The sequence below is a fragment of the Salmo salar genome, chromosome 01, assembly GCF_965601325.2.
Source record: "Salmo salar chromosome 01, fSalSal1, whole genome shotgun sequence".
In the NCBI taxonomy this organism is placed as follows: domain Eukaryota; kingdom Metazoa; phylum Chordata; class Actinopteri; order Salmoniformes; family Salmonidae; genus Salmo; species Salmo salar.
This window is the reverse complement of record NC_138291.1, coordinates 154,467,549-154,479,661: the sequence shown is the minus strand read 5'-3', so window position 1 is coordinate 154,479,661 and position 12,113 is coordinate 154,467,549. Positions and strand designations below refer to the sequence as shown.

Below are 12,113 nucleotides of genomic sequence, written 5' to 3'. Positions count from 1 at the left end.
GTGAACACAGCCCCATCTTACTGCTTGTGTACTCCTCCATGTCAATAAATCACACAGAGAAATACATACCAACAATTCTCTATACATCTTTGAAAACCAAAAGATATATAGAATAGCCTTTAGAGCAGAGGAAGAAAAGGCTGTATATTTAAGCAATAATGCCCAAGGGGGTGTGGTATATAGCCAATATGCCACTGCTAAGGGCTGTTCTTAAGCACGACGCATCTCGGAGTGCCTGTACAAAGCCCTTAGCCGTGGTATATTGGCCATATACCACAAACCCCCGAGGTGCCTTATTGCTATTATAAACTGGTAGTCAATGTAATTAGAGCAGTGAAAATAAATGTTTTGTCATACCCATGGTATATGACCTGATATGCCACGGCTGTCAGCCAATCAGCATTCAGGGCTTAAACCACCCAGTTTATATATTTGATTGAAGAATAACAACATTTCTGCTGTGCTGCAGGATTGTTGTCCTTTTCCTTTGAGGAATCGTGGAACTGTGGAAGAGGCAAGAAAAAGCAAGAGGTGACAAAATTATTTGAAGGAATCTGCAGTTCGTGTGCCCTTGCAATTGTATTTTACACACACAGTTCTCAGCAGCTTGGTCGGTGAAGTAGAGGACAGTAGAGGAGGGTAGAGAGAAGCAGAGGAGGGCATAACAGAGGGAGAAAGAGAGAGGGAGCTCTGCAGCAGGATCCCCATCGTGCTGAGCCCAGGACTGCGTGACTGGTCTGTGCTGGGTGAGGGGGAGGGGAGGCGAGGCATATCAGTGCAACACAGCCTTACTGGATGAGTTGCAGCAGCAGCAGTAACACTAGCAGCATCTCATTTGTGGCTGCTGGGAACTCGGTCGCTAGAGCACGGCGCTCCCGCTCACACACACACATACAGGCGCTCCCAGCGCCACCGCCACACACACGCAGTGGCAGCCACAGCCGTCGTTAGAGCCTGGGCTGGGGCAGGGACCGCTACTGTGACGACTGGAGCTACGGCGATAGCAGCTGCGGCACCATGGCGCAAGCCGCCAAGCAGCTACGCAAGAACAAGGACCTAGCGGAGCTCGCAGCTCAGGAGCTGAAGGATAAGGAGGAGGAGAAGAACAAGAAGAGGAATCGATCGAGGGACCGCAGACGCAAGGTATGGCTGACTGAGGATGGTGTCAATTTCTCTCTGTCTTTGTTCTCTCTCTCTCTCTATGTTCCCCTCTCTCTCCTTTTCGTTAATTTCCTCCATTTCTCAACCTGTCTCCCTCCCTCCATTGTACAGGACAGGTTAGGAATGCTTAACAATATAATTACACACACAGTCACGCGCACACCCGCCATGTGTTAACCAGTCATGCACAGCTGCTCATGCACAGGTTGTGTTTGTTCAGTCAGACATGCCCTGCCCGCTTCTCCCCGGGAGGGTGTCATGCTCTTTACTCTGGTCTTTTCCCCATATGTCATTTCTCTTGGAGGGTGGCGTCACAGAGGGTCGGTGGCGGTGTGGGGAGACAGGCAGGGATCCTCTGTCTCCCTCCACTCTTCCCCTCTCCTAATCTCGTAGCTGAGTCGTTATGTCCTGTTGGCTGGGTTTAATGTGCCTTTCAGGTTCTATTGTTTTCCCCTCCTGTGGATCTGCTGTAGTATGTGCCACATATCTCTGATAGGCTGGCTTTTATAGTCACTTTCCTAGATGAGTGTGTGAGAGACTGTTCATCCATCCTCGGCTGAGATGGAAAGAGTGATCTCTTCTCTCCTTCCCATATTTGCTAAACATAATATTCCACCTATAAAGAACAGCCTGTTTTAATGTAAACCTCCCAGCTCTACCTGTGAGATTAAGGGTTAAGGATGTTCTCCAATAGGGTGCACTGCAGCTGCCTCTATCTCTTGAGTCAGTGTTCTGTGCTGTAGGCTACAGTGACATCTCCACCTGCTCCTTGAATTATCATGGCTGATTTGCTCATTACCTGGGTAATGATGGTGACATGACACCTCATTGTTGATGTCTTGTGTGTGTATTATCATCACTATAAGACAACGTGAGGTCGGTGTGTAGAGTTGTGGGATCTTGGAGAAGGCTGAGGATGGAGAGAGGAGCCGGTATCTCCACGTGACGGTTGTTCATACCATGGCAAACAGTCTCAGCAATGTCAGGGGCGTCTTACATGGAGGATATCCTGTTCAAAACATCTGTCACAGGCCAGCTTTTATCTCTGACCTCCACATCAACACCATCCAAATGAGAGACGGCAAAAGAGAGGGAGGAGAGAAGGAGAGGATACCTCTGCAATACCAATTAATAGCAATTGTTGGCTGCAATCATTTCAATACAACACACACATTTGAAACATCATATTGCTTGCTGTATGCCAAGGTTGGCATTGGAATAAGGTTGAGACAGCGGCATAATGAATTAATGATAACCCTTCCATAATGTGATGATCTACCCTGTCAGTATGTGTAAAAGAAAAGGTGTCTACACTACAATATCTTCATGCATACAGTGCATTCAGAAGGTATTCAGATCCCTTGACTGTTTCCAAATTTTGTTACGTTACAGCCTTATTCTAAAATGGATTTAAAAAAAAATCCTCATCAGTTTACACAAAATACCCCATAATGACAAAGCAAAACACGTTTAATTTTATATGTGTGCAAATTTATACAAATAAATCAATTAAATAACATATTTACATAAGTATTCAGACCCTTTATTCAGTACTTTGTTGAAGCACCTTTGGCAGCGATTACAGCCTCAAGTCTTCTTGGGTAAGACGCTACAAGCTTGGCACACTTGTATTTGGGGAGTTTCTCTCATTCTTCTCTGCAGATCTTCTCAAGCTCTGTCAGGTTGGATGGGGAGCGTCACTGAACAGCTATTTTCAGGTTTCTCAAGAGATGTTCGATCGGGTTCAAGTCCGGGCTCTGGCTGGGCCACTCAAGGACATTCAGAGACTTGTCCCGAAGCCACTCCGGCGTTGTCTTGGCTGTGTGCTTAGGGTCGTTGTCCTGTTGGAAGGTGAACCTTCACCCTAGTCTGAGGTCCTGAGAGCACTGGAGCAGGTTTTCATCAAGGATCTCTCTGTACTTTGCTCCGTTCATCTTTCCCTCGATCCTAACTAGTCTCCCAGTTCTGCCCCTGAAAAATCATCCCGACAGCATGATGCTGCCACCACATTGCTTCACCGTAGAGATGGTGCCAGGTTTCCTCCAGACGTGACGCTTGGCACTCAGGTCAAAGAGTTCAATCTTGGTTTCATCAGACCAGAGAATCTTGTTTCCCATGGTCTGAGAGTCCTTTAGGTGCCTTTTGGAAAACTCCAAGCGGGCTGTCATATGCCTTTTACTGAGGATTAGCTTCCGTCTGAACACTCTACAATAAAGGCCTGATTGGTGGAGTGCTGCAGCGATGGTTGTCCTTATGGAAGGTTCTCCCATCTCCACAGAGGAACTCTGGATCTCTGTCAGAGTGACCATCGGGTTCTTGGTTACCTCCATGACCGTGGTCCTTCTCCCCCAATTGCTCAGCTCTAGGAAGAGTCTTGGTGGTTCCAAACTTCTTCCATTTAAGAATCATGGAGGCCACTGTGTTCTTGGGGACCTTCAATGCTGCAGAAATATTTTGGTACCCTTCCCCAGATCTGTGCCTCGACACAATCCTGTCTTGGAGCTCTACGGACAGGTCCTTTGACCTCATGGCTTGGTTTTTGCTCTGACATGCACTGTCAACTGTGGGACCTTACATAGACAGGTGTGCCTTTCCAAATAATGTCCAATCAATTGAATTTACAACAGGTGGACTTACAATCAAGTTGTAGAAACATCTCAAGGATGTTCAATGGAAACAGGATGCACCTGAGCTCAACTTCGAGTCTCATAGAAAAAGGTCTGAAGAAATGCAAACGTTTCTAAAAACCTGTTTACGCTTTGTCATTGTGGGGTATTGTGTGTAAATTGATGAGGGGAAAAAATACTTAATCAATTTTAAAATAAGGCTGTAACGTATCAAAATGTGGAAAAAGTCAAGGGGTCTGAATACTTTCCGAATGCACCGTATCTTCTCAATCATCACAATTTAAAGATCTGTTAGGGTTTTAGGTTGGCTGAGAAAAGTGGAGAAAGTATTATCAAATGTAGGGATGCTGTAGAATGTTTTGTGTGTTTTCATTGCAATGCATTGGGCTGTAGTACATTTTCCTATTTCCACAGGGTGTGGACTTAATACAATACTAAACTCAAGACCTGCTAATGCGTTGTGTGTGTGTGTGAGCACGTGTCCGTTTGTATGTGCAATTGTGCGTGTGTGTGTGAGATGATATGGCTTCATGTTACCTCATTCCTCTTTTATATATCCTCCTGGATGCAGTCCTCTAATGATAAAACCATTAAAATGTGAGCTCAGAGGCTTTCACTATCTCTAGTATTGCTTTGGCCTTGAGGATGATCTCTTCCTTCATAGGTGGAGGCACGAGATGACTAAAAATGACAAAATAAATGTTTCGGTGACCAGGGATGTGCACTGTCTTAGACCTTCTGTAAGTAGAATTCCAAGCTGTTAACATTTTGCATTAACATTTTTAGAAGCCTTGCTGAAACTGCTATGTACTGCTTGCATAATGGCTGTGCTATATCTGTGTGTGCCAATTGACCCTTCGCTAAGCCCTGCCTCAACCAATCACAATACTCCGATGGATTGCAACTGTCGTCAAGTCTGACACCTCGAACAGGCTTGCTCATGTTTCAAACCTATGGAAGCCAAGAAGGGCTATGGCAAAAACTGAGAGTTTTCATCAAAAAATAAATATTTTAAATTAGGGATGCACGATATATCGGTAAGCATATCGGAATCGGACGATATTCGTTTTTTTTTTTGTAACAGTATTTTTATTGGAGTTTCACAATTTTCACCCATATTAAGAGATACAACAACAAGGACAAGGCAAAAAAAAAAACGCACTCACTTACACATATCCGTATGTATGCATACACACACACACACACACACACACACACACACACACACACACACACACACACACACACACACACACACACACACACACACACACACACACATACACACCCACCATTTTCCTCTCCCCGCTCAGCGCTTCTCTCACCCCATCCCCCCCATTGCGTCTCTCAATACATACATTTAATCAAACATGAACAGAAAAAAATAATAATAAAAAAAAAAAAAAATATACAAAAAAAATAAAAAATAAATGAAAATAAAAAGCTCAGTTTAAACCAAGAAGTTGAGTTCCCCACATGGAACGTATAGTGTAATTCTGAAATGCATAGATCACCATTCTAAGAGAATCCTTGCAGCATAATAGCTGATACTTCAGGTTCTAGGTAATTTAGGTAAGGTTCCCATACTTTGTAGAACTGATCTGTCTTAGAATGCAATGTACATGTCAGATATTCCAGCGGTACCCATTCAAATAGTATCTTATGCCAATCTTTAATAGAGGGAACCTTATCACTAATCCACTGTAAAAGTATGTTTTTCCTTGCTGCGAAGGTGGGGATGTTGTAAAGCCTCCTCTTACCCACAGAAGTTACATGCCTACTAGGTAGACCCAACAGTAGAGAGACTGGGTCCAATTCTAGATCGACCCCTAGGATCTTTTCAATTTCTTGCAGAACACCAGACCAATATCTTTGTATTTTGGTACATGACCATAAACAATGTGTTAGGGTGCCTGTATCAGTTTTACATGTAAGACACTGAGGAGAGGAGGAAGAGGGGCTAAAAGCATGTCTGCGATTTGGGGATATATGCAATCTGTATATTATTCTTAATTGAATTGCTCTAGTACGATTACATATAGATATTGTTTTTGCATATTTCCAAATGTCCTCCCACATCTCTTCATCAATAGTAACAGACAGTTCTTTCTCCCACACTTGTTTCACCCTCTGTGTATCGACAGCGGAAAAGGACCTTAAAGCATCATAAAGCAGACTTACAGACATTTTCCTTTGTGGGAAAAAAAGCATTCTTTCAATGACAGACATATCAGGGTTGCCAATTAAGGTGGTGCTCTTCAGAATATAATGCCTTACTTGTAGGAAACGGAAAAAGTCCTGCTTTGGGAGTTGATATTTCTCGACCATCTGCTCAAATGACAATAAAATCTTATCTGCAAATAAGTCATTTAGTCTGCGTATGCCCTTATTAAGCCAAACGTTAAAGCCAGCATCCAGCAATCCTGGGGCAAAATCTGGGTTGTTAAGAATTGGGGTAAGAGCAGAGGTTAGTTTGGACCTTCCCAGGAAACGTTGAACTGACTTCCATACTTTGAGTGTGTTAAGTGTAATGGGGTTGTTACAATGATCTTTTACAGACTTGAAACTTGTGAAAAACAGAAGATCCTGTAAAGGGTATTTTGAAAGAGAAGTCTCAATGTCTAACCAAATAGAGGAGTCATCGTTTGTGATCCAGTCTGAAATATAACATAGGTGGGCACACCACTGATAGAACCTGATATTGGGCAGATCCAAGCCACCCATAGAATTTGGCAGCTGCAATATTGCCATCTTAAGTCTTGGCTTGCGTTTACTCCATATAAAGGAACTTAGCCATCCATTTACATCCTTTATTACCTTATTGGAGAGTAATACTGGGATCATTTGGATTGGGTAGAGTAGCCTAGGTAAAATGTTCATTTTCAAGAGGGATATTCTACCCAACCATGAAATCGGAAGAGAGTTCCAGCGCTCCAGATCCTGTCTAATTGTGTCGAACAAGGGAACAAAATTGGCTTTGTACATTTGTTGGAATTTAGGAGTTACAGATATACCCAGATATGTAAAACCTGAGGGAGACCATTTAAAAGGGAAGGGGGGAGAAATATTAGGTACAGAGTGAAGGTTACCAAGTGGCATAGCCTCCGATTTAGTTAGGTTAATCTTGTAGCCTGAGAATTCGCTGAATAACTCAATAATATTAATAAGAGATGTGATTGAAGTGCGAATAGGAGGGGGGACAAAGGACAGCCCTGTCTGGTACCTCTGTGTATAGGGAAGCTATTTGACCGTAGTCCATTAGTAAGGACAGCAGCCTGAGGGTCATCATATAAAACTTTCACCCATTTTATAAAGTTGTCCCCCAGTCCGAATTTATTTAGAGCAAAGAATAGGTAAGACCACTCCACACGATCAAATGCTTTCTCAGCATCTAGGGAGAGCACAAGACCATCCATAGCACTTCGTTGGTAGACTTCAATTACATTAAGAAGCCGTCTGACATTGTTACATGACCTACGTCCCTTAATGAAGCCAGTTTGGTCTCCTTTCACAATTAGCGGCAGTGAGTCCTCTAATCTTGTGGCTAGAATTTTAGAAAGCAATTTTCTATCCACATTCAGAAGGGAAATTGGCCTGTACGAGGAACAAGACTCCGGGCATTTTCCCTTTTTGAGAATAAGTGATATGTTGGCTTCTCGCAGCGTTTGGGGGAGCTGGTCATTTGAAAATGAGTGGTTAAACATATCAAGGATCAGGCCATGGAATTCTTTATAGAACTCACTACAAAACCCGTCCGGTCCTGGGGCCTTACCATTTTGCAGATTCTTAATTGCGGACATTATCTCTTCCTCAGTAATAGGAGCATTAAGGAGAGACCTCTGTTCTTCGGAGATAGTAGGGAGCTCAATCTTAGAAAAGAAGTTCTCCATTAACTTGGGTGCGTCATTTGGCAGTTCTGAGGCATAAAGATTTGCATAGAATTTCTTAAATGAGTCATTTATCAATTTATTTTCATATAAATGATTGCCATCAGAATCAGTAATAGCTGCAATTGACTGTGAGTCAGCTCTCTTTTTAGCTAGGTACGCCAAGTACTTTCCTGGCTTATCGCCATGTTCATATAGCTTTTGCTTGACAAATCTCATTTTCTTTTCAGCGTCCTGTGTTAGGAGGGAGTCCAACGTTGATCTAATGACTGATATTTCCTTTAATAGGGCAGGAGTGGGAGTTTTAATGTAGTCCTTCTCTTTAGTTCCTAATTCACCCTCTAGTGTTTTTTGCTTTTCACGCTTTTTCCGCCTCTTAGTGGCTGCATATGACATAATCAGACCCCTGGCGTACGCTTTACAGGTTTCCCAAAGGAGTGAGGGGTTATCTGTTGATTGAGAGTTAATAGAGAAAAATGCCTTAAACTCTGTAATAAAATATGATGTGAATGTATGGTCTTTAACCTCTATGGGCTAGGTGGGACGCTAGCGTGCCACCCGTGGTGCACTCCATCAACAGCTGGTGCATTTCAAGAGCGGCAAATTTGAATCCAAATAAATGTCAAAATTCAAATTTTTCAAACATACAACTATTTTACACCCTTTGAAAGATAAACATCTCCTTAATCTAACCACGTTTTACGATTTCAAAAAGGTTTTACGGCGAAAGCATAAATTTAGAGTATGTTAGGACAGTACATTTACAAGAGTTGTGTGTAATGTTTTGTCAATTCAAAGACAGGGTCACCAAAACCATAAAACCAGCTAAAATGATGCACTAACCTTTTACAATCTCCATCAGATGACACTCCTAGGACATTATGTTAGACAATGCATGCATTTTTAGTTCTATCAAGTTCATATTTATATCCAAAAACAGCGTTTTACTATGGCATTGATGTTGAGGAAATCGTTTCCCTCCAATAACCGGCAGTCAAGTCAGCGTCACAAATTAAATAATTAAAATTAGAAAACATTGGTAAAATATTATATTGTCATTTAAAGAATTATAGATTTATATCTCTTGAACGCAATCAACTTGCCAGATTTAAAAATAACCTTACTGGGAAATCACACTTTGCAATAATCTGAGCACTGCGCCCAGAAAAATACGCGTTGCGATACAGACTAGACGTCATGTTGGGGAGATCTAAAATCGAAAATACTATGTAAATAATCCATTACCTTTGATTCTCTTCATCAGATGTCACTTCCAGATATCACAGGTCCATAACGAATGTAGTTTTGTTCAAAAAAGCTCATCATTTATGTCCAAAAATCTCCGTCTTGTTAGCACATGATCTAAGCCAGCCGGACTTCTCGTCATGAACGAGGGGAAAAAATATATTTCCGTTCGTTCAAACATGTCAAACGTTGTATAGCATAAATCATTAGGGCCTTTTTTAACCAGAACATGAATAATATTCAAGGTGGACGAATGCATACTCTTTTATAACGTATTGGAACGAGGGTACCCAACATGAACTCGCGCGCCAGGTGTCTAATGGGCCATCATCGTTCCATGGCTCTTGTTCGGTCAGATCTCCCTCCAGAAGACTCAAAACACTTTGTAAAGGCTGGTGACATCTAGTGGAAGCAATAGGAAGTGCCAAAATATTCCTCAGCCCCTGTGTTTTTCAATGGCATAGGTTTAAAGGTAATACAACACATCAGGTATCCACTTCCTGTCAGAAAATGTCTCAGGGTTTTGCCTGCCAAATGAGTTCTGTTATACTCACAGACACCATTCAAACAGTTTTAGAAAATTTAGGGTGTTTTCTATCCATATGTAATAAGTATATGCATATTCTAGTTACTGGGTAGGAGTGGTAACCAGATTAAATCGGGTATGTTTTTTTATCCAGCCGTGTCAATACTGCCCCCTAGCCCTAACAGGTTAAGAATGGTTGTATTCAACCTCCAGTGTCTTGACTGATTGAATGCCCCGTTGAGTTTTATGTCCAGGATCACCTCCGCATGATCAGATATGACTATGCTTCCTATCCTAGCGGATAAAACCGACTGCAGTGACGTCCTGGGCATAAAAAAGTAATCTATTCTAGTCTGACATCCATGAGGTGCAGAGAAAAAAGTGAACTCTCTGTTGGAGGGATGAAAAGCTCTCCAAACATCAGCATACCCCAGATCGTCACAAATAGCTGTAAGTGACTTAGCTTGAGGAGAGAGTGAGGCTATACCACTGGGAAGCTTATCAATAAGGGGGTTCAACAAACAGTTAAAATCTCCTCCAACCACTGCAGTGTCTGAGTTTAATTCTGAAAAGTCTAGAAATACCTTAGTGAGGAAGTCAGGGGGGTGGGCAGGGGGGGAAGTAAATATTCATTATGGAAATGCTCTGCCCTTGTAAAGTACCATTAATTATAACAAAGCGACCCAATTTATCTTTCACACACTTCAAGACCTTAAGTGGTAGGTTCTTTTTCACAAGAATTGCTACACCTCTACTTCTGGATGTAAATGATGAGAAAAACACTTGACCATACCCCCCTTGTTGTAATTTCAGATGCTCCTTATCATTCAAATGAGTTTCTTGTAATAGGGCAATATCAATATTTTATTTTTTCAAAAAGGACAGTATCTTCTTCCTTTTAATGGGGTTATGGCTCCCTCTAATGTTCCATGTACATATACGTAATCTGTTACCTGCCATTGCGCTTTGACCATTCAATATCCAGACTGAATCCTACTGTAAAAATGGGGTGGTACCTTTTTCCATGTGTTGAACTCTCCTCTATCTCACTGAGCATAAACAAACGATATGAACCCTGAACTCGAACTATACTAAACCCAAAAATTAAACATGAAAAGATCCAAAAGGGGGTTTTCCCACTAGCTAACATGCAGGGGATTTCAACTTTCAAATGTAGACTCTTAAGTCCGCATTGCCACTCAATAGCCTCATCCTTTATATATGTGGAAATTAAAATCAATAGAAGATTGAGGCTATTCCACCTAAAACCAAGCCTGGGCACCAATATAGGTTCACACATATCTCAGTCTGAGCTAAGGCGGCAGTTACTTTAGCAAGAAAAATAATAACGATACGAATGTCACTGAACAGGAGCACATGAGAACTTACACCCCTGTTTCATGATCAGATTAAAAATAAAATAAGACATTATCCAATGCTGCGGAGGTGCAGCTTAAGGTTATTTACCCGAGAGAGTCAATAAACGCAGCAGCCTCTTCAGATGTGTAGAGTTTTTTAGGCGATCCGTTGACCATAATCTTCAATGTGGCCGGGTACAGCAGTGCGTAGTCGATCTTCATTCTCTTGAGTCGGGCCTTCACCTCATCAAACGCTTTGCGCCTTCGTACAACTGCTGTGGAATAATCATTGAAGAATGAGACCTTTGGACCTTTACGTTGACTACCATCAGAACCGATGTTTCTAGCCGCATCCATGACGCGCTGCTTGTCGGTAAAGTTGTGGAACTTTATAACCACTGGTCGTGGGCGCTGATTGGGACCAGGTATCGGTGCTTGAGAGCGATGTGCTCTGTCTAGCTTCACCCGACCAGCCTTAGTGTCCATTTGTAGGTAGCCAGGGATCCATTCCTCAAAAGATTTTACTGAACGTGTCCCTTCAGAATTTTCCGGGAGTCCCACAACACGTATATTGCATCTGCGTCCTCGATTATCCAAGTCGTCAATGTGCTCCGCCATTTGGGGCACCTGTTTCTCAAGTGCTTTTATCTTAGTGTCCATGGATGTAGTTGAAGTTTCCACAGTAGCAATTCTTCCTTCCGCCTCATCAACACGTTTGACAACCCTCTGCAGTTCAGCTGAATGGCCTGCTATTGCTTCCAGGACCGTTCCTATCTTAACATCGATCACTTTAGTAATGTTATCCGTCATCCTTTGAATCACCAGGTCCATTGTGCCTGGATCCGCAATGTTGTTAGATTCGCTAACGTTAGCTAGCTCCTCCTGCACATCTACATGGATGGCGGTTTTGGTCGACTTCTTAGTAGCTCTGTTGGGCATGTTGTCGGAGATTTTTGAGAAATAGTCGCCAAGACTCATTGTAGGGTAACTTATTTAGCCAATTCTACCACTTTTTCAAGCTAGGAGATTAATGAAAGAATATAAATTTACGGATACCGCGGGAGCTCGCTGAAACACCGTGTTCTCTCTACGGCGCCATTTTGTTCCCGGACGATATTAGTTAAAAATGCCAACATCGACATCGGCCCGATGTCTAATTTAACACCGACGTGCAAAACTGATGTCGAAGCTGACGTGCATACCTATATAACGTAGGTAGATGACGTAATGACGCCACGGAAAATACAGCGCTATACAGAACAAAAGCAGAAAAATACTAAGCGCCAACTTCCAACAACTAAACAAGTTC

At 42.4% G+C, this 12,113-nt stretch overlaps 1 protein-coding gene across 4 annotated transcripts in view; it reads left to right on the top strand.

Moving 5' to 3' along the window:
- Positions 1 to 473: 473 nt before the first annotated feature.
- Positions 474 to 12,113, top strand: part of LOC106566514 (ankyrin-1) — a 123,951-nt gene continuing 112,311 nt past the window's right edge. For all 4 annotated transcript variants that reach the window (XM_014134721.3, XM_082955379.1, XM_082955378.1 and 1 more), the window contains exon 1: positions 474 to 1,143. In XM_014134721.3, the coding sequence (XP_013990196.1) occupies positions 1,018 to 1,143 (126 nt within the window). In that variant the 5' untranslated portion in view covers positions 474 to 1,017. The remainder of the gene's footprint in view (positions 1,144 to 12,113) is intronic.